Source organism: Schistocerca nitens, chromosome 11, assembly GCF_023898315.1.
Source record: "Schistocerca nitens isolate TAMUIC-IGC-003100 chromosome 11, iqSchNite1.1, whole genome shotgun sequence".
NCBI lineage: Eukaryota > Metazoa > Arthropoda > Insecta > Orthoptera > Acrididae > Schistocerca > Schistocerca nitens.
Genome location: NC_064624.1, coordinates 58,781,263 through 58,802,076, shown reverse-complemented (window position 1 = coordinate 58,802,076; position 20,814 = coordinate 58,781,263). Strand labels below are relative to the sequence as shown.

The window sequence follows — 20,814 nt, the reverse complement described above, 5'->3', positions numbered from 1 at the left end:
CGAAAACGAGACAATGGGAAACACCCACAAGAGGTCGATAAAGGTGTACGGAGATCCTGCCGTCGATCGCAGTACAGTTAGTCGGTGGGCGAGCAGGTTACGTGATGAAAGCGGGCACGGCAATATTGAGGATTGTCCTCGCAGCGGCAGGCCTAGTACTGCACACACTGCAGACAATGTGCAGAGGGTTAACGAACTGGTGACTGCAGATGCGTCACAGTGAATGAATTGTCATGCTACGCTGGGATAGGGGAAGGACGTGTTTGCAGAATACTGAAAGTGTTGGCGTTAAAAAAGGTTTGTGCCAGGTGGGTTCCCAGGATGTTGACAGGGGCTCACAAAGAAACAAGAAAAATGGTATGTAGTGAACTTTTGGAACAGTACGAGAATGGTGGAGATTAATTTCTTGGAAGAATTGTGACAGGTGATGAAACATGCCTTCATCATTTTTCACCACAGACGAAGAGGCAATCAATGGAGTGGCATTATGCAGATTTACCCAAGAAAAAAAAAAAAAAATTCAAAACCACACCTTCTGCTGGAAAAGTTATGGCTACAGTGTTTTTCGAATCCGAAGGACTCTCGCTTGTGGACATCGTGCCACGTGGAACCACCGTAAATTCTGATGCGTATGTGACGACACTGAATAAACTTTGAGCTCGACTGAGTCCTGTTCGACCACATTGGCACAGGCAGGATGTTTTGCTGTTGCACGACAATGCACGGCCACATGTCGGTCAAGAAACCGTGGAAGCGATCACAAAATTCGGATGGACAACACTGAAACACCCGCCTTACAGTCCTGACCTGGCTCCGTATGACTATCATCTCTTTGGGGAACTGAAAGACCCTTCATGGAACAAGGTTTGAAGATGATGACTCCTTTGTGCATGCTGCCAAACAGTGGCTCCAACAGGTCGGTCCACAATTTTACCGTGCGGGTATACAAGCGCTGGTTCCAAGATGGTGTAAGGCAGCTGAGAGGGATGGAGATTACGTGGAGAAATGAAAATATTGTACCTAAAGGATGTATCTACACACTGCAAAACTTTCAAACATATAGAATATAAGATAGATTAAAAAAAATAGTGTCACTTCTTTTGGAGTGACCCTCATATATTCTTTTATACATGCAGTCATAATAGCAGAATTACTACTTTTCAGTGACCTCAGACTTCTTTGTCTAATAAACAGTGTAAATGGTAATAATTACTACATGGTACTGACAAGTACTACATAGGAAAAATTCCTAACACTATAACACCACCAGAAAAAAAGAAGAATATGTAGTACATATGTAGTGTAACATAAAATGGGAGGAAAACTACTTTCTCCACTACTAAAACGCTATTACTATTACTATTCCCTTAATCAAATAGACAACAGCTGTAGACGTTACTGTTTATATACGTGAGAGAAGTGTACCGTACCAACTACATTGGCACACTTCTCTCTCTGTTCATTTATTAGGGTACGTCCAAACTACACGAGGCTGTTGCACTACCACAGCTGCCCTCAAACCATCCCAGTCGAGCTCGGCCGAACCAAAAGTACGGCACACCGTACCTGAGACCGAGTGAAGATGCCACATCCGGCGGCACGTACGCCCACAGCAGGAAGAGTGCGGCCGACGTGACGGACGCCAGGTACAAGACGAACCCGTAGACGGCACGCGCCGGTGTCGGTGCCGGGGTGTGCTCGGGCATGGCTCTCGGCCGGATGCACGCTGGAACAGGCCGCGGCCTACACTGTGCGTTACTGAAATGTACAGTACTTCGGGCTGGCGAAGAATATACTGTCCCTGCGTATTTCCCAATAAGACGTCCGTCTTTTCAGGAATTTGGATTTTTAGTCTGATGTTGAGGAATGGGTAAGCTGTTGTCTGCTAATAAGAGGGTTCTGCTTTACTTTGAAATCCTTTTACACAGTGTTCAACTTAATAGTACGAGGTAATGATATAACGCCGAGCCACAATATCACCACCGTGACATCGAATGCCACTCGGTAGCATCGTAGGCGAGTACGTAAGTGGACCAGATACGAATGGGGAATCATTCTCGTGCAAATGGGAAAACCAACTGACATAAGCAACTTTAACAAAGAGCAGACTGTTACGGCTGAGCATCTGGGGACTGGAATCTCTGGAATGAAAATGTTGGCAGTTGTTCACGCACTAATCGTGAGCACCTATGAAAAATCACTGAAGAAAGCTGAAACCGTAAAGAAGTGACAGAGGTGTCTGAAGCCGTGACTTGTCACAGAATGCAGAGGTCTGAGGATAGATTTAAAAAAAAGCACAGGCCTACGGATAGATAGATGCTGACTGAATCACGTTTGGCTGTTAAGAGAGCAATGCATGAAGTCTTCAGTGATTACTGTAGCAGAAAACTGTCAAATGAACTTTCACAAAACCCAAATAAATTCTGGCAGTATGTAGTATCCGAGCACTTGAAAATGAGACAGGAACTGAAATTGACGGTAGCAAAAGCTGAAATGGTTAACTCCGTTTTCAAAAGTTCCTTTAAAAAAGGAAACCCTGGGAGAAGTGCCCCAGTTTAATGCTTGTAGGTTAAAGCTAGATATAGTGGGAACTAGTGAAGTTCGGTGGCAGGAGAAACGAGACTTCTTTTATAAATAAAAAATAAATAACAGTAATGCAGGCATAGGTTTAATAATGAATTAATAATTAATTTAAAAATAGGAGTGCAGGTAAGCTACAACGAACAGGATAGTTAACACGTTACTGTAGTCCAGATAGACGCGAAGCCAACACCTACCACAGTAGGACAAGTTTATATGCCAACTACCTCCGCATATGAAAAAGAGATTGAAGAAATGTATGAGATAAAAAAAATTATTCAGATAGTGAAGGGAGATGAAAATTTAATAGTCACGGGTGAATGGAATTCGATAGTAGGAAAAGGAAGAGAAGGAAATGTAGTAGGTGAATATGGATTGGGGGTAAGGAATGAAAGAGGAAGTTGCCAGGTAGTATTTTCTGCAGAGCATAACTTAAACATAGCTAACACTTGGTTTAAGAATCATGAAAGAAGGTTGTATACATGGAAAAGGCCTGGAGACACTGGAAGGTTTAGGATAGATTATATAATGGTAAGACAGAGATTTAGGAACCAGATTTTAAATTTTAATACATTTCCAGGGACAGATGTGGACTCTGACAACAATCCATTGGTTATGAACTGTAGAGTAAAACTGAAGAACCTTCAAAAAGATGGGAATTTCACGAGATGGGACCTGGATAAACTAAAAGAACCAGAGTTGTAGAGTGTTTCAGAGAGCATTAGGGAATGATTGACAAAACTGGAGGGGAAAGAAACACAGTAGAAGAAGAATGGGTTGCTTTGAGAGATGAAATAGCAAAGGCAGCAGAGGATCAAGTAGATAAAAAGACGAGGGCCATTAGAAATCCTTGGGTAACAGAAGAGATATGAATTTAATCGATGAAAGGAGAACATATAAAAATGCAGAAAATGAAGCAGGCAAAAAGGAATACAAACATTTCAAAAATAAGATCGACAGGGTGTGCAAAATGGCTAAGCAGGGATGGCTAGAGCACAAATGTAAGGATGTAGAGGCTTATCTCACTAAGGGTAAGATAGATACTGCCTACAGGAAAATTAAAGAGACATTTGTAGAAAAGAGAACCACTTGTATGAATATCAAGAGCTCGGATGGAAAACCAGTTCTGAGCAAAGAAGGAAAGGCAGAAAGATGGAAGGAGTATATGTAGGGTGATGAACTTGAGCACAATATTATGGAAATGGAGGAGGATGTAGATGAAGATAAATTAGGAGATGATACTGTGTGAAGAGTTTGACAGAGCACTGAAAGACCTAAGTTGAAACAAGGCCCCGGGAGTAGACAACATTCCATCAGAACTACTGATAGTCTTGGGAGAGCCAGTTCTGACAAAACTCTACTATCTGGTGAGCAAAATGTATGAGACAGGCGAAATACCAACAGGCTTCAAAAAGAATATATTAATTCCAATCACAAACAAAGCTAGTATTGACAGGTAAGAAAATTACCAAACTATCAGTTTAATAAGCCATGGATGCAAAATACTAACACACATTCTTTACAGACGAATGGAAAAACTGGTAGAGAAGATCAGTTTGGATCCTGTGTAAATGTTGTAACACATGAGGCAATACTGACCCTACGACTTATATTAGAAGATAGATTAAGGAAAGGCAAACCTATGTTTCTAGCATTTGTAGAAGTGAAACGTGGACAATAAATAGTTTAGACAAGAAGAGACAGAAGTATGCTGAAGATTAGATGGGTAGATCACGTAACTAATGAGGAGGTACTGAATAGAATTGGGGAGAAGAGGAATTTATGGCACAACTTGACTAGAAGAAGGGATTGGTAGGTAGGACACATTCCAAGACATCAAGGGATCATCAATTCATCATTATTGGAGGAAAGTGTGGGGAGTAAAAATTGTAGAGGGAGACCAATGCATGAATACACTAAACAGATTCAGAAGCATGTAGGCTGCAGTAGGTACTGGGAGATGAAGAAGCTTGCACAACATAGAGTAGCATGGAGAGCTGCATCAAACCAGTCTCTGGACTGAAGATGACAACGATGATGATGATGACCACCACCACCACAACAACAACAACAACAACAACAATCCTAGTACCATTGAAAAGAAAAGTGAAATAAATGTTAGTGTCAGTGGTAATCATTAAAATTTAACAAAGGTGAAGGGCCCAATGGAATCCCTATCAGATTCTATAAGGAATTTGCAGCTAAGTTAGCCCGTCCTGCAACTACAATCTACGAGAGATCCACTGAACAAAACACCTTGCCCACTAGTTGGAAGAAAGCGCAGTCAAATGCATTTACAAAAAAGGCAGTGGAAGTTAACCACAAAACTAGTGTCCAGTATTCTCAATATCGAGTTTCTGGTAGAACATATTGCGATTTCAAACAAAATAAGGTGTCTCGGACAGAACGACCTGCTCCACGGCAACCGCCACGGATTCCAAAAACATTAATCACATTAAACTCGAGTCGCGCTTTCCTCACGTGACAAAATTAAAGCTTTGGATCGAGGCAGTCAGATAGATACAGTAATTCTCGATTCTCAAAAGACATTTGACTCACTACCACAAATACACTTATTGCCAAAAGTACAGTCATATGGGGTACCGAGTGAAACGTGTGGCTGAACTGAGGACTTTATCTCAGACAGAGTGCCGTCAGAAGTAGAAGTAAGTTCGGGTGTGCCTCGAGGTTGTCTGTTGGGACCATTGCTGTTCGTGTTGTATATTAATGACCTTGCAGACAATGTTAATAGTAACCTCAGACTTCTTGCAGATAACACAGTTATCTACAGTGAGTCACTGTCTGAAAGCAGCTGCACAAATATTCTGATATTGGTAAGATATAAAAGTTCTGCAAAGACTGGCAACATGGTTTCATTACTCATAAATGTGAAACTGTGCCCTTCACAACGTAGAGAAAGTGGAGTAGCCTACGAGTATATCACGGAGTTGTTGTCGGAATCTGCCGTTTGTGCAAATACCCGGGCGTAACACAGCATCGGGGCATCAAAAAAACTCAATGGCGACAGGCAAGAGTCTGTGCCGGACCGTGATTCGAACCCCGATTCCCTGCTTTATGTGAACAGTCGCCTTAACTGCTTCAGTTGTCCGAGCGCATCTCCCTTCCGACCCGAATCTCATCTGCACACACTCTCAGCCCTGCTGTACACTGTAAGAGGTCGGAAATTACTGTGCAACGGCATGCCCTCGAGTGCATATATTATGTAGGTAAAGTGTCTGTTCTTTGCAATATGCACGTCACACTTCGGCACAAATTTTCAGCTGACGTCATCAAATTATTTCAATGCCCACTAGCAGCGAATCCGACACCGTACCGTGCTGGACATACGTAATACCTGTATTACTAGGAGACTCTGCTGGGACCTGGTGTCAGCTCGAGCCTTTTCAAAACTTTTTCTCGCCGATAGCCCCATAAAATAACGAGAGGGAGAAAGTTTATCGTGTGTGACATTTTCGCTGTTCGTGCAGTGAAACTTCAGCATCGGGCGTGAGGTTTTAATTTATTACTACTTTACTACTCACTATTCACAACACATTTTGCAGAGTCTCTACTTGATATGAGGTTTGTATTCACAAATGTGAATACGGACAACGATCACCAGTATAACGGAATGAAAATAATGAAAAGTTGTGCCAGATCAAAACTCGAACCTGGATTTCTTGCGGATCACGGGCAGTCGCCTTACCGTTTGGCTACCCGAAACTCACAGCCGGGCCCAAATTTCCGTATGCTGTCAACCGCGTGTTTACAACCTGTAATCGTACATCCATTACGGATATTCCCGTACAGCGACATCTACCCAGCCGAACTAGGGCACTCGAGTTCACTAACAAAATTTAGAAAATTACTCTTATTCCATCACTTTTGGCACAATTTGTATGAAGAAACAGTAAAATGTGTTATCATCCGAGCCATTACAATATAAGCACTGAAGTCAGAAAAATGTTATACGCATTATGAATGTCTAAATTCAGCTATTATATTTAAAGAATCTTCTAAATATACATTTATTCCATAAATGGCCAAACCATGCACGCAACAGGCATTTGCATGGACACTCCAGCTCTAATCATCTTAATCAACACAATTTCAGTCATATTGGTCCATTTGTTTGCACACATTATGCCACTGTTCTATAAGTTTGAAAACATATTTACAGCAGAACTCTGGTCCATCAAAAACACAGCTGCGCCGTTTGCCGAATATCCTCCACTGTCTCGTAGCATCGGCCTCGCGTACGTTTCTCGACAGAACCGAAGAGACGGTAGTCGGAGGTTGGCAAGTTGGGACTGTAGAGAGGCTGTGATACAGTTTCCCATCTAAATGTCCCAATCTTCCCACAGTGAGACGAGCAGTGTGATAGGGTCCATTACCCTGTTGCAGGACAATCTCCTTTCCAGGGTCTCCATCACGCAGCGCACAACAGAGCTTAAAGTGTCCGGATACAGTGGGCTGCGTTTGTGGTTTGTACAGTTTTGAGAAAATCAATAAGAATGCAACCTCGTGCACCCCAGAAGACGGTGCCCGTAACTTCCGCGAATACTGCGCTGTCATCGCTTTCTTCTACAATGGCAAATCTGAGTGCTGCCATTCTATACTCTGGTGTTCCGTTTCCGACTCAATTACAGAACTACTACTTTAATGGTGAATCCGTGTGCTACCATTTTATACTGTGGCATTCTGTTTCAGGCTCATAATGACAGAACTAGCTTTCATCATATGTCACAATGCTTGTCAAAAAATATTACCTTTATATTAAAACTAAAACCTCTGTAGGTTTCTGGTGACAGTTCTTCTCTGAAGTTTGCAGTCTTCAGTGAATAATTGTAGAACCCGATGAGCACAAACTTCAAATAATTTCCTCCATCGCACTGTGTCCTACTAAAAATTGGAGTAAAAGTGAAAGTGATAATATCTGTTGGAAGTAATAATCACAGTACATGTTACACCTCATAGAAAATAATGTGTTGTTACAACACGAGCTTAAAAAACGTTAAAATAATTTGGTAGGTACGAGAATATGTATATTTCTATACAGAGTGTATCATTAATTTGGTAGATATGAGAATATGTACATCTCTATACATGGTGTATCATAATTAATGGCGTAAACACACACAGTTGAAAGTACACGATACTAGAAGCAAAAAAGTCTCAGTAAACATAGGGTTGACAACGCATACCTTAAGAGCTATGAGCAATTTTTCATCTTCGATACTGTGAAGCAAATCTCTTCTACTGCCAGCTCTTTCCTTTCCATATTTTGGGAAGTGATAATATTGACCAAAACAAGAAAAAAAAAAATATCCAGTAAACATGTGCTCTAAAATGCATAACTTAAAAGTTATGAGCACTTGTTCATTAGAAGAGTTGTGTTCCAAAGTACTGAAGATGAACAAGTGCTCATAGCTCTTAACGCATGAACTTTCGACCCTACGTTTACTGAGACTTTTTTGCTTCTAGTATCGTGTACTTTCAACTGTGTTCGTTTATGCCATTAATTATGATACACCCTGTATATCCCTCTGATTCTGAATTTTTTGATGGTGGTAATAAATAGGGCCTCATTTGTGTAAAGATCCTCACGTTTTTGATGGTTCTAATGTATTTTTAGCACAGATGATGGTCACACAGTGACCAAAATCGATCTCTACAATAAAAGATTTCAATATTTGTGACTGCTGCTGCTGCTGCTATTTATCCAAAATGTGTTAATAATACGGTCGAAGTGCCGACAGCTCCCACTGAAATTAGACAGAGAGAAGATTCTGCTGTGCGTGCAGCGTACTTCAACTTTAAGAAACAAAGTCATACTTTGTCTGATTCAGAGTCAGTGTGTACACAGAATATTGTAGAGAAAATGGTACAGGTCACAAGACAAAAGCAAAACAAAAGGATTTTAAACTTAATGGGGCAGTCACACACTCCTGGTGAGGTGTGTAAACTGAGGTTTAGTTTTCATCCTAGTGTTTTAAATTTAACTGAAATTGTGTCTGACAAACAAGAAGAAGCAATGCTACAGAAAGTGCTCAATTATAATATTAATAAGAATTTTACGAAAACAGATGTCGAAAACATGTTGGCTCATATTAAGTTTGCATTAGACATGCTCAGTTCCTAGAATTGAGCAAAATACAATTGCAGTGGCAACTCAAAGCGGTTAGGCAAGAATGTAATAAGACAATGGACAAACCCATAAATCAGATAAAATTAGTGAAAGCCGTCACTAAGAAGCTAGTCGACGATGGGGCCTTTATCACGAAAGCTGGTAAAGGGAATATAGTTATAGTTTCCAAAAGTGAATATATCGAGGAAACTTTAAAGTTTTTGTGAGAAAATGTGATTGACAATGGCAACAGGAATCCCACGAATGACATAAAAAAAAGTTAATAGAAGAACTTGAGACATATTATGAAATTCCCTCACCTAATGAAGCACAATTTCTTAATGTAACGAAACCTTGTGCACCCAAACTGAGCAAACAAATTAAGGTTCGTAAGGAATTAAATCCGATATGGCCAACTGTAGATTAGAGGGAAGGCCCCTTGTGAAAGATCGCTAGGAAATGCCTGTAATTTCTTAAGAAATATTATAAATTTAACTGGCAGTTTTCAGTAAAAAAATAGTATAGAGCTAACAAAATTGATTAAGGATGTACAGATAACAGACGATATGACGTTTCTTTCACTGGACATTGTAAACCTATACACAAATGACCCTGCGAACAATACTTTTGAGATTGTCACTGCCAACATTCAAAGACAAGGTGGCTTATCTGAGAAAGAAATTGAAGAATTTAGAGACTGCCTTTCTTTCTGCTTAAAATACAATAACTTCACATTTGACGATAAAATATACATTCAGAAAGATGGATTATGTATGGGTAGTGCAGTTGCAGGTTTCTTGGCTCATGATTTTATTGATTATCTTGAAGAGAAATTTTTCAACGATTATTCTGAACTTGCTAGCAAGATAGTTTATTATTACAGATATGTTGTTGATACATTTTTATTGATTAAAGGAAACAGTACCAAAATTGATGAAATAATGACTAAATTTAACAGTTTGCATGAGAAAATTGAATTTGCAGTCGATATAGGGATGGAGATCTCTCTAGTTTTTTTAGATCTACTTATAAGAAATGAAAATGGCAGGCACACCTTTGGAATATTTAAGAAGAATATGTGCACTGAGAGGCTTAGATTGTAATTCTAACCATCCAGCTCATAGATCCAATTTTGCAGAACATTAAATTGCTGCGTAGGGGTGCAAAATCAGATATCTTTATCTCCTTGAGAAGATGGAGACTCCCTGAAACTTGAAATCTCATAACTGCTTATTGCTTAACGAGCAGACAGTTCTGAAAAGTGCCCATTTTTCGGAGCACTTTGAGAGCAGCCTAGCACATGGGAAGAATGCCATCCTCAAGGCTAGCAATGAGATGGAAGAATAGCTTTTTTTTCTTTTTTTTTCTCTTCTTTATTGAGTTTTGATTCCCCCCCAAAGGGGGCGGGCTGGCAGCAGCTCGGTACACCGCTCTTCAGCCTACAGAATTTGTTTTAAAAAGATGAAGATAATAAACAATAAAAGCAGGCGATAAAATCGGTGACTTAAAATGGCGGAAAATCGTGGAACTTGAAACACAGAACAAAGGGGTGATGATGCTAATAAAATACATATGAAGCAGACAGGTAAAAGAATGACAGACAATTAAAAAACACTGCGACAGTCTGGTTTCTGTTCGCAAGAGATCTAAAATTTACACCCAGCGACAGTATGGTTTCTGTTTGGAACACTTTGGAAAGATGAACAACACTGAACATTCACCTGAAAACTGCACTAAAAAATTGGCACAAATATGATATACCACAGCTTAAGGCAGATGGGGGGAACCTGGACAGATGAAGGGAAAGGAAAGGGGGGGAAGGAGAGGAAAAAAGGTGTAGAGGATGCGGATATGTTCAAGGAATAGGAGCAAATGGGGGAAAGGAATGAGGTCATAGAGGATCTGCGTGGGGGACGGGAGGCGTATATGGAAGGCGAGGCGGAGTGCACGGTGCTCAAGGATCTGGAGAGACTTATATAATTTGGGGGGGGGGGGGGGGGAGGGTGTGGGAAGCGGATATCCAGGCGGGACTGGCATAGCAGAGGATGGGACGGATTAAGGATTTGTAGGTGTGGAGGATGGTAGAGGGGTGCCACCCCATGTCCGGCCAGAGAGGAGTTTGAGGAGTCGGAGGCAGTTGTGGGCGTTGGATTGGACGGAGCGGAGATGAGGGATCCAGGTGAGGTGACGGTCAATGGTGAGGCCGAGGTAGGTGAGGGTGGGGGAGAGGCGGACAGGACAGGCGCAGACGGTAAGGGAGAAATCCAGGAGCCAGAAGGAGCGAGTGGTACGACCTACGACGATTGCCTGGGTCTCAGACGGATTGATTTTCAGGAGCCACTGGTTACACCGTGCAGCAAAAAGGTCCATGTGATTCTGGAGAAGGCATTGGGACTGTTGGAGGGTAGGAGCGAGGGCGAGGAATGCGGTGTCATCGGCATACTGCAAGAGGTGTACTGGAGGGGGGGGGGGCATATCTGCCATGTACAGGAGGTAGAGGAGAGGGGAGAGGACAGAGCCCTGGGGCACACCTGCAGAGGGGTAGAAGGTGCTGGAATCGGCATTATGGATGGTAACGTAGGAGGGGCGGCGGGAGAGGAAGGAGGCCATCATACAGATGTAGTTGACAGGAAGGGCGTTAAGTTTGGAGTTTAAACAGGAGACCGGGATGCCAGACAAGGTCGTAGGCCTTTTCGAGGTCGAGGGAGACAAAAATGGCGGAGCGACGGGAGTTAAGCTGGAGGGAGAGGAGATGAGTGAGGCGTAGGATTTGGTCATCTGCAGAGAAGGAAGGTCGAGAAGGAAGGTTGAAAGCCACGTCGGGTGTCGGGGAGGAGGCGGTTTCAGCGGAGGTGGTGATGGATGCGCCAGATAAGAATGGATTCCAAGAGCTTGCCGAACACCGAGGTGAGACATATGGGACGATAGGAAGAGGCATCACACGGAGGCTTGTTGGGTTTGGAGAACATCAGGATACGGGAGGTTTTCCTCAGGATACGGGAGGTTTTCCACAGGTCGGGGTAGAAGCCGCTGGCAAGAATGACGTCGTAGAGGGTGGCAAGGACTGCAAGGAAGGAGGGAGGGCAGTGTTTGAGGTGGCGGTAGGTAATGCAGTTGTGGCCGGGAGCAGTGTTGCGTTTAGTGCGGAGTGTGAGGCTGATGTCGTGTGTAGTGATGGGAGTGTTAAGTTCAGACGGTGGTGTGGGGCCCAAGTACTGGAAGCTAGGAGCAAGGGGAGGAACAGAGGTATTCGTACGGTCGATGACGTCAGGGAAGAGGGAATAAAGTGGGGATCATCTAGGATGGAAAAAACATCTGAGAGGTGAGAGGCAAAGTGGTTGGCCTTACTGAGGTTGTCAGGAAAGGGACGGTCATCAAGGAGGAGAGGGTACTGGGGTGTGGGGCGGTTCCCAGTACGGCGGTGGAAAGCAGACCAATGCTTGGAGAAAACTGGCCAGTATGACACACTTATATAGTGCAACATGCCGATTCACGATACGAGTGTAAACTTGGTGCGCATTTAGGCAAGCCTCTTCGTCAGCAATTATTTGCTATGAGATATTTAACAGGATCCTAAACAGCAAATGGTGGATATTAGTTTTGATCAACAATGAACCCGACCGTATCTTGCTCAGAGTGTCCACTTCGCCAAACTTGTCTTCAGTGTGTTCCACAAAAAATAAAAGTTTGGTATTGGTGAAAGTATCCCCATCAGTCCCGGTGCAAACCAGATAGCGGGGGAAAGGTTTCGCCCCTAGTCGACGAGCCTGACCCTCCTCCCAGGGGGTAGCTGAAGGGGCAGAAGAAGCAGCACTAAAAGAATCAGTTCCACTCACAGAGATGGCCGTAAAAGAACAGTCAGAGTTCTGGACCGGTAAGCGTTTCATTGCATCCGCCCTGCTACCACCCACTCCGATCACGGGCTCTCTCCACGGGCGCAACCCAGCCACAGCACGGGCAGTCTGGTACAGCGGCCATTGCAGGGAGTTCTGATGCTCCAGGACGACAAGCAACCACTCCCAGGGTTACATCGGTGGTCACAGCTCAGGTATCAGAAGTGCAATCCCTGTGTTTTCAGGGGGATCAACCAAAAGGGTACATAGTGACACCACCACACAGGCTGGCTATGCACCCTAGCATCAGACAATGAAGTGAAGGAAAAGATGGAAGGAACTAGGAGGGCACATGTTGGAGATACTAGGTAAGGTGCTCTTCCCTAAATGGCTCACACTATGGAATAGATATTTAGCAGTGGAGATCAAACCCCAGAGGGGGGCCAGATGAGGTACTTACTCAACAAAACCAAATCGCAAAGCCAACATAACCAGGAGGATTGCGGGGCCAACATAAACGAGGACACCAAGAGAGGTAGACGAGAGGGTGGAGGGGAAGGAGCAACGACAGGGAAAGGAAAGCAAATGCAGCCCAGGAAAGAAGGACGGCTGCAATAGCTCGGGGCCCCTTGCTCACCACACACGTACTCATGAAAGAACCGTGAGCCCCCTGGGGGGGGGGGGGGGGGGGGGGTGGAATTTGCTGTAGGACGGACCGATACTTGTGACAAATACCGTAGTAGCTGACTGTGTCTGGTGACACCAGAATGTGCAAAACGCAATTTCAGAACTGTACTGTCAATTCCTCCAGACACTTCACCCGCTGTCGACCGAAATTGCCTCCCGGCGGCTCAGTTTTCGTAAAGTGTGTGCAAGATAGGTGCCGGGGCAACTGACAGGTGAACACAAAACCATATGTCTGGCCACAGCACTGACATTACTGCAGCGGTAAGCAGAGAAAGGTAACGAGTTTCTCGTCCGTGTCGTCACTGGGGATTAAATGCGGGTACCGCACGTCACACCGGAAACAGAATGACAATCCGTACATTGGCGGCGTAGTGGTTTGCCTGTGAAGATCAAATTCGAACGGACAATCTTTGTCAAAAAGTCGTGTACACAGTCTTCTGGGATTGATGTGATGTCATCCAGTGCTAGTTTTTATCACGAGGGGACACCAAAAATGCCGATCGGTACAGACAGACATCGACATCTGAGAATTGCAATCCAGAACGAGAGATCTAGGATGTTGACGAGAGGCATTAAGCTTTTTCATTACAACGCAAGATCTCGTACATCCGATGCCACAAAAAATGTATCGAATCCGTTTGGAGGTCTCTGACCACCTACACTACAGTCTCGACCTCACTCCAAGTGACTCATCTCTTCCACTTCGTGATGTTTTTTTCTGGTAGGAAAACGTTTGCACGAAGACGTTGAGGCGCAGACTGAAGTGACTTTGTGACTCTCGACATTGGTGGCAGACACCTGTGACACACAACTGACAATGCACCGTTACGATAAATATCTCGGCAATGGCAACTATGTTGAGAAGTAGCCAGTGAACCTATGTAAATATTCCAATATCAAACAAAGGAAAATCCAGGTTGGAATAATGACAATGTTATGAAAAGGATAGATTTCTATTCACCATATAGTGGGGATGCTGAATTACAGACAGGCACAACAAAAAGACCGCTAAATAAGTAAGGTTTAGGCCAAAGGCCTCCTCCTGAAGTGGACAGTACACACTTGCACATTCGTGCAAACACAACTCGCACACACGTGACCGCTGTGTCTGGCAGCCAGGTCTGGCCTCGGCAGCCAGAGACGGTGTCACAAAGGGCGCCAGTTGCATTAGAGCGCGTGGGCGTTTGTGGGTGTTGTCTATGTCAGAAGAACGCCTTTGGCTATAATCTTACTTATTTAGCAGTATTTTTGTTGTGTCTATCTGGACAGTGTCTTGAAAGGAGGATATAAGATGAACATCAAAAAAAGCAAAATGAGGATAATGGAATTTAGTTGATTTAAGTTGGGTGATGCCGAGGGAATCAGATTAGGAAATGAGACACTTAAAGCAGTAAAGGAGTTTTGCTGTTTGGGGAGCAACATAACTGATGATGGTTGAAGTAGAGAGAATATAAAATGTAGACTGACAATGGCAAGGAAAGCGTTTCTGAAGAAGATAAATTTGTTAACATCTAGTATAGATTTAAGTGTCAGGAAGTCGTTTCTGAAAGTATTTGTATGGAGTGTAGCCATGTATGAAAGTGAAACTAGGACAATAAATAGTTTGTACAAGAAGAGAATAGAAGCTTTCGACATGTGGTGCTACAGAAGAATGCTGAAGATTAGATGGGTAGATAACATAACTAATGAGGAGGTATTGAATAGAATTGGAGAGAAGAGGAGTTTGTGGCACAGCTTGACTAGAAGAAGGGATCGGTTGGTAGGACATGTTCTGGGGCATCAAGGGATAACAAATTTAGTATTGGAGGGCAGCGTGGAGGGTAAAAATCGTAGAGGGAGACAGAGAGATGAATACACTAAGCAGATTCAGAAGGATGTAGGTTGCAGTAGGTACATGGAGATGAAGACACTTGCACAGAACAGAGCAGCGTGGAGAGCTGCATCAAACCAGTCTCAGGACTGAAGACCACAACAACAAAAACAACATCTGCAACTCAACATCTCCATCATATGGTCAATAGCAATCTTTTTTTATATAATATTGTAAGTATTCCAATATATATTTTTTACTTAGCAACATTTTTGTTTTACTGATTGCTCATTGGAACTAACTTACTAGAGATGCACCTTTAATTATTATGCAATCAGCAGGAAAACAAGGCACAAAGTCTGTAAATAACTTCAAAACAGGGAAACTCAAGGTTCACCAGAAGATGTATATGTTGCTTCCTGTTAAACAGGCATATGAAGTCTTTAAACAAGAAACAGAAATTGTCATAAAGAAGTCTCTCTTTTACAAGCTTCATCCCATGTGTGTACTGGCTGTTTCAGATACTCCACTTAATGTATATGTGTTTCAATATCATGCTAACTTTAATTACCTGCTAGAAGCTATAAATAGTGTGTGGGTACATTTCCCTAGTAGGGGCTTGCTTCCTCTTGTGTCTTGCAACACAGAAAGTACCCCAGATGTTAAGACACTGTCATATTTCTGATAATATCCTTGATCTTTATCAGTTCCTCTCAAAAGATGTTGCCAGAAACCAGTCTGTAAAATGGAAGTAGTGGAAGAGGAGAAATAAAAAGATAGTCCTTTTGAAAGAAAATGATCCTCTCCACGAAATGAGTTCTGAAATTAAAGATCAGGTTCCAGTATTCAAGACACACAATCACATAATTTTCAAGATGCGTAGTCTGAAAAGAAAAATCCAAATACCAGTGCAACAGAATGTCCTGCAAACTACTCATTGGTTTCCCACGATGAAATACAGTCAGCACATTACTGTTACAAACAAGTGACTATCTTGAGTACATGTGCTTGAACTGGAATTACAGAGCAGTCTTTTGCAGTAGTGACCACCTTACACATGACAAATATGCGGCAACATCCAAATTTACAAATAAATTTATTGTGAGCCCATCATGCTATTCAAGACACGACTAGTGCAGAGCTCCACTGCCTCTCTCTCTCTCTCTCTCTCTCTCTCTCTCTCTCTCTCTCTCTCTTTTGCAACATCCCGCAGAGAAGGATCAACTGATGGAGACGTTAAAAAACAGGTTCGTAATGAGTGATGTCTCGCCAGTACAGTGTCTAACACACAGGAATTATTTGATAGAGCAAAAGAAGAAATAAAACGTACCTCAATTCTTTTAATAAGTACAGAAACAGCACTAAAAGATGAACAAACACTTTCTAAGCAATGGCTCAGTGTCAAATGTGCCCAGAACTCAGCCCAGCCACTTTTTCAGACAATATAACTTGGACCTTTTTAAAAAAAGGGGGGGAGGGGGCAAGTGTGTGTAGAATTTGCACACTGAGGGTTCTCTGCAAATTTAGTCATATATAGGCACTTCAGTCATCTGAAGAATCAACTATGTAAAGATCTCTATGGTAGTTCACGAGACTAGACTGGACATATAAAAGGAAGTGAGTAGGGGATCTGTAGAGACAGAAGATTTAATAAAATATTCTCCATTTACTTACTAAAACACAACTACAGTGTACATACAGCTAACATTTTACGTTTGCAAACATTAATACTTTTCTATTATGCTTTTGATGGGTGCTGAATATGCTGGTGCTAAAGGCAAAGAGAGAATTTTTACATGCAATAATTACAATTTAACAATTTTTGAATCTTTTTTTCCTTTGCTTGTACAGTGAAACCTCGCTTCTCGCCAAATTTCATGTTTCGAGGTGAAATAGAAGTACCGTATAGATTTTGATGAGGAATTCTGCGAGTGTCAAAATATGTAAGTCTACCCGTTCCTGAGAAAAAAAGAGCGTTAACAGAAGAACAAACAGACAGATGAATAAAAAACACGAAAATATTTTTTCATGTGATATAATTACTGATTAACAATTTTCAGATTTTTTTCCCCTTGACTTGTACTGTGAAACCTTGCTTCTTGTCAAATTTTATGATTCTAGGTCAGTGAGAAATGCCCTTTAAGTTTTTACGCAAGAGTCTGCGAGTATCAAAATACGTGCCACAAATGGCCATGTCTTCTGATTGCACTGAGTGAGCTTACATTTTTTACATTATCCAGCCAATGTCTTAGTATGTAATGTAGATTTCAATTTGATACATCTACTCATTCCTGAGAAAAACAGGTCTTAACAGACGGGTGGACGGACAGACAAATAGGTAACAAATGACCTTTTTTGTGATATAACTGCAAATACCCCATTTTCAGATTTTTTTTTCCTTTACTTGTACCGTGAAACCTTGCTTCTTCCTCAACTTTGTGGTGCTACGTCAATGGGAACTACTCAATAGCGAGTTAGATCGTCAAAGTATGTGACGCAAATGGCTGTACCTTTGACTGCACTGACTTACAACGTTAAATATTTTACACAGCCAAGGAAGTGTAGGCTTTAGTACGTGACAAATTTTAACCTGACACACCCATCCATTCATGTGAAAAAAAGGGTTCTTAACAGACAGGATGATAGCAATGCAAACCTACACAAATGGGTTTCATTTTGGAAATACAGAAGCGTCCGATCCCGTCCGTCTGCTTTGACCCACGACGTCACAAATATTGCAGAAACGACCATAAACCACGATTCCAATATGGCGCATATAAAGTCGTTATGTACACATTATGAGGACGAAAATACATCGAAAAACAAACACACACACTTTCCACAAAAAGCCTAATGACACTAACGGGACAAGTGCGGGAAATGGGGTGTTTTTTGGGTGGGGGCAAACTAAATATAAACAAATTTAGACACCCACTCCCATACAAAAAAAAAGGACACCACAAAACTCCCCAAATACCACTAACACTTGGACACTTGCCTTGACCTATATAGCTCAACAGCAGCTCCCGATCCCATAAATTAGAATCAAACACTTCCCTTGGCCTATATAGCTCAAAAACATCTCCTGATACCAATATCAACATACACAGCCACACATTGGGATCGAACACTTCCCTTGACCTGCGCACTGTTAATTTTATCCGTCATATCCATTCCTAAACAAAAACAACAACCGATTAATTTTACTAAAATTACCACACGACGTACTGCGAACAACACTAAATTAACCTAAACACAATATCGTTAACTCACTGAAACGAATTCAGCTACAAACACACCGACACTCGAACAATTCTCAATAATGAGCAAAAGCAAACTGAGCCCATTGCACCACACAAACGAAAACCCTGAACATACCACCAGAGAGCACAACAAACCACAACACGACGACATCTACAAACACGCCACACACACAAACCAAACTCCGCGCCGTCATGACGTCACACACGACAACTCCCTTATGTCACGAGTCAAAGCCGACGCGTGGGATCGGACGCTTCTGTTGATCCTCCATTTTTACCAACTGAGGTACAGAGCCCTAAAACCGAGTAAGAATATATGAAATTTACTCTTAGGGTGAGTCAGACGATTATGCTGTCACGTTCCTGAGATTCAAAATAGCACTTATATTAATGACTGCTGTACAAGCCGACACAGATAATGCATCTGGGAAATGAGTTGCTGTGACTTACGATGGAAAAAAAAAATGTTAGTGAAGTGATTAGAGTGATCAGAGCACAGCATTGCTCCAGACACGTGTTCTAGGCCAGTGAAAGTGGTGTCAGTAAACAGATTGAACATACTACAGCAAAGATCAAGTGCTGAAAATAATTTCTTCTCCTGTTGTACAAAACAGTATGGGGGAGAGGGCAGGTTCAAATTTGATAACTTTTACAGCGAATTTTGTGTCTCTATTGTGTAACTTAGTTTTTGAGCTGTTTTTAAGACATTACTCTTTCACTGCAGCTTTATTTCTGTTGCTACTGCCACTTTATACTGCCATCTGGAAGGCGTTTAATATAATTTTGGAGCGCCAATCATCAGGCACATCCTGTCCATCACATTACCTGTCCCATGCATAACATTTACTGTTCCAGAAATTTAAATTTATTAATGGTCCTACATTAAGATGCGCTATGTACAGTTCTTGTAGTAGTTACACTTAGTTTTAATGTGTACATAAACCACACAAATCTTGCTTGAATATTCTGCAGACTGCAACAACATAGGCTTAATTTTTGTCCCATCTGTCACACCATTTTTTTCTGATTTGCAGACAATAACAGTGAACTTCTAAAATTGCCCAGTAATCTTTTTCACCAACTAATAAAAGTTTGGATTCCAGAAAGTAACCAAGGATATATATAATGTCCTATACATCCCTCATAGAAATGCTGAACAATTATCAACTGCTAGCTTTGCCTGCTGGCATAAGGTATGGATTTAGGTGACAAGAAACATGTAACAGTAACTAAATTTCATTTTATAGGCCTAATGCACATATGAAAAATACAGCAATGTATGTTTAACAGTGACATACAACAGTCTTGTGTATGTCTTCACAATTTTTGCTCATAAAAAACAGAAGGTTCACCTCATCTCCTCCAGAAGATAGGTCCAAACTTTTGCAAGTAAAAGAGCTAAACAATATCAAGGAATGCAGATTTGCTTTGTCCATATTACACTTAAATGTGAACAACAAAATTTCAAACACATTTGTTTAATAATTTTATAGATGACTCATTTGTTACATGGACTATATAAGCCGTAATTTTTAAGGCAACTGAAAGAAAATCATTCTTAAAGTAACTGCAATAATTTGTTAATTACACAGAGGGATGACTGTTCATATATAGAAGCAAAGGCACAAATGAAAAAATAAGGCCAAAGGAAAGTAATTTTCATTCACAACATGTTCAAAGCTTAATAAGAATAAAATTATTAATAACTACCTAAAATTGAACAAACAAACAAATACTAGAGAATTTTTTTAATTATAAATAGGATATTTGAGGATGTTATTCCCTCTCACCTCTTCACTGTTAATGTCGTTAACTGTTTTCTTCCCCGAACTCTTCAATTGTCTCAACTACTGAGAGGAGACTCTCGAAAAAATTTGTCATGCACACCCTTAGATTCCTAACTTCTGGCGCCCTCACTTTACTGCAAAATAAAGGCCACAGTATAAACTTCACCGTAAACGAAAAATGGTAATAATTGCCCTACTAACTTGGAAGAAAGGGAACTCACATAGATAAAACATTTTCGTTGATAGAGAAATTCTTTTTCACTTTGCTTCTGGCAGGCTCTAGATCCACTCTTAGAACCTTGTGTGCTATTTCAGCGTGTTGTTTCGCTAGAAACGGAATATCGACTTGTCTACAGAGCATTATTTAAGGAAAATGAACTACTTTATCATGGAAATAAATTACAATAATTCGTCCTGTAATTGCTGTACATCATTTGCGAGTTGAATGCCAACATGTAAACACGAGATTCATTCGGCCCGATTCCGATTACCGAACAACGTAGCGCCAAAGAATCGCATTGGCAGGTCCAACTTTCAGTACACGAGTTGACTACACTTCTACAGCAAAGCTCTATAACTTTAATCAATTAATGCGCCTCCGCTGTTGTTAGAAAAGGATACAACTCATATTCTTCACCTTCCACCGACATAGCGACGATACTCACAACGCAAGTCAGAGTCACAATTCATTCGATATTCTACCGTATCGATAGTTCTCTTCCGCATT

The 20,814-nt window shown here is 41.7% G+C and overlaps 1 protein-coding gene across 1 annotated transcript in view; it reads right to left on the bottom strand.

Moving 5' to 3' along the window:
* LOC126212837 (phosphatidylinositol N-acetylglucosaminyltransferase subunit P) overlaps window positions 1-20,221 on the bottom strand; it is a 34,560-nt gene extending 14,339 nt beyond the window's left edge. The window contains exons 1-2 of the mRNA XM_049940254.1: window positions 20,091-20,221; window positions 1,567-1,726 (exon numbers count right to left, since the gene is read on the bottom strand). Of these exons, the coding sequence (XP_049796211.1) occupies window positions 1,567-1,706 (140 nt within the window). The 5' untranslated portion in view covers window positions 1,707-1,726; window positions 20,091-20,221. The remainder of the gene's footprint in view (window positions 1-1,566; window positions 1,727-20,090) is intronic.
* Between the last annotated feature and the right edge of the window lie 593 nt (window positions 20,222-20,814).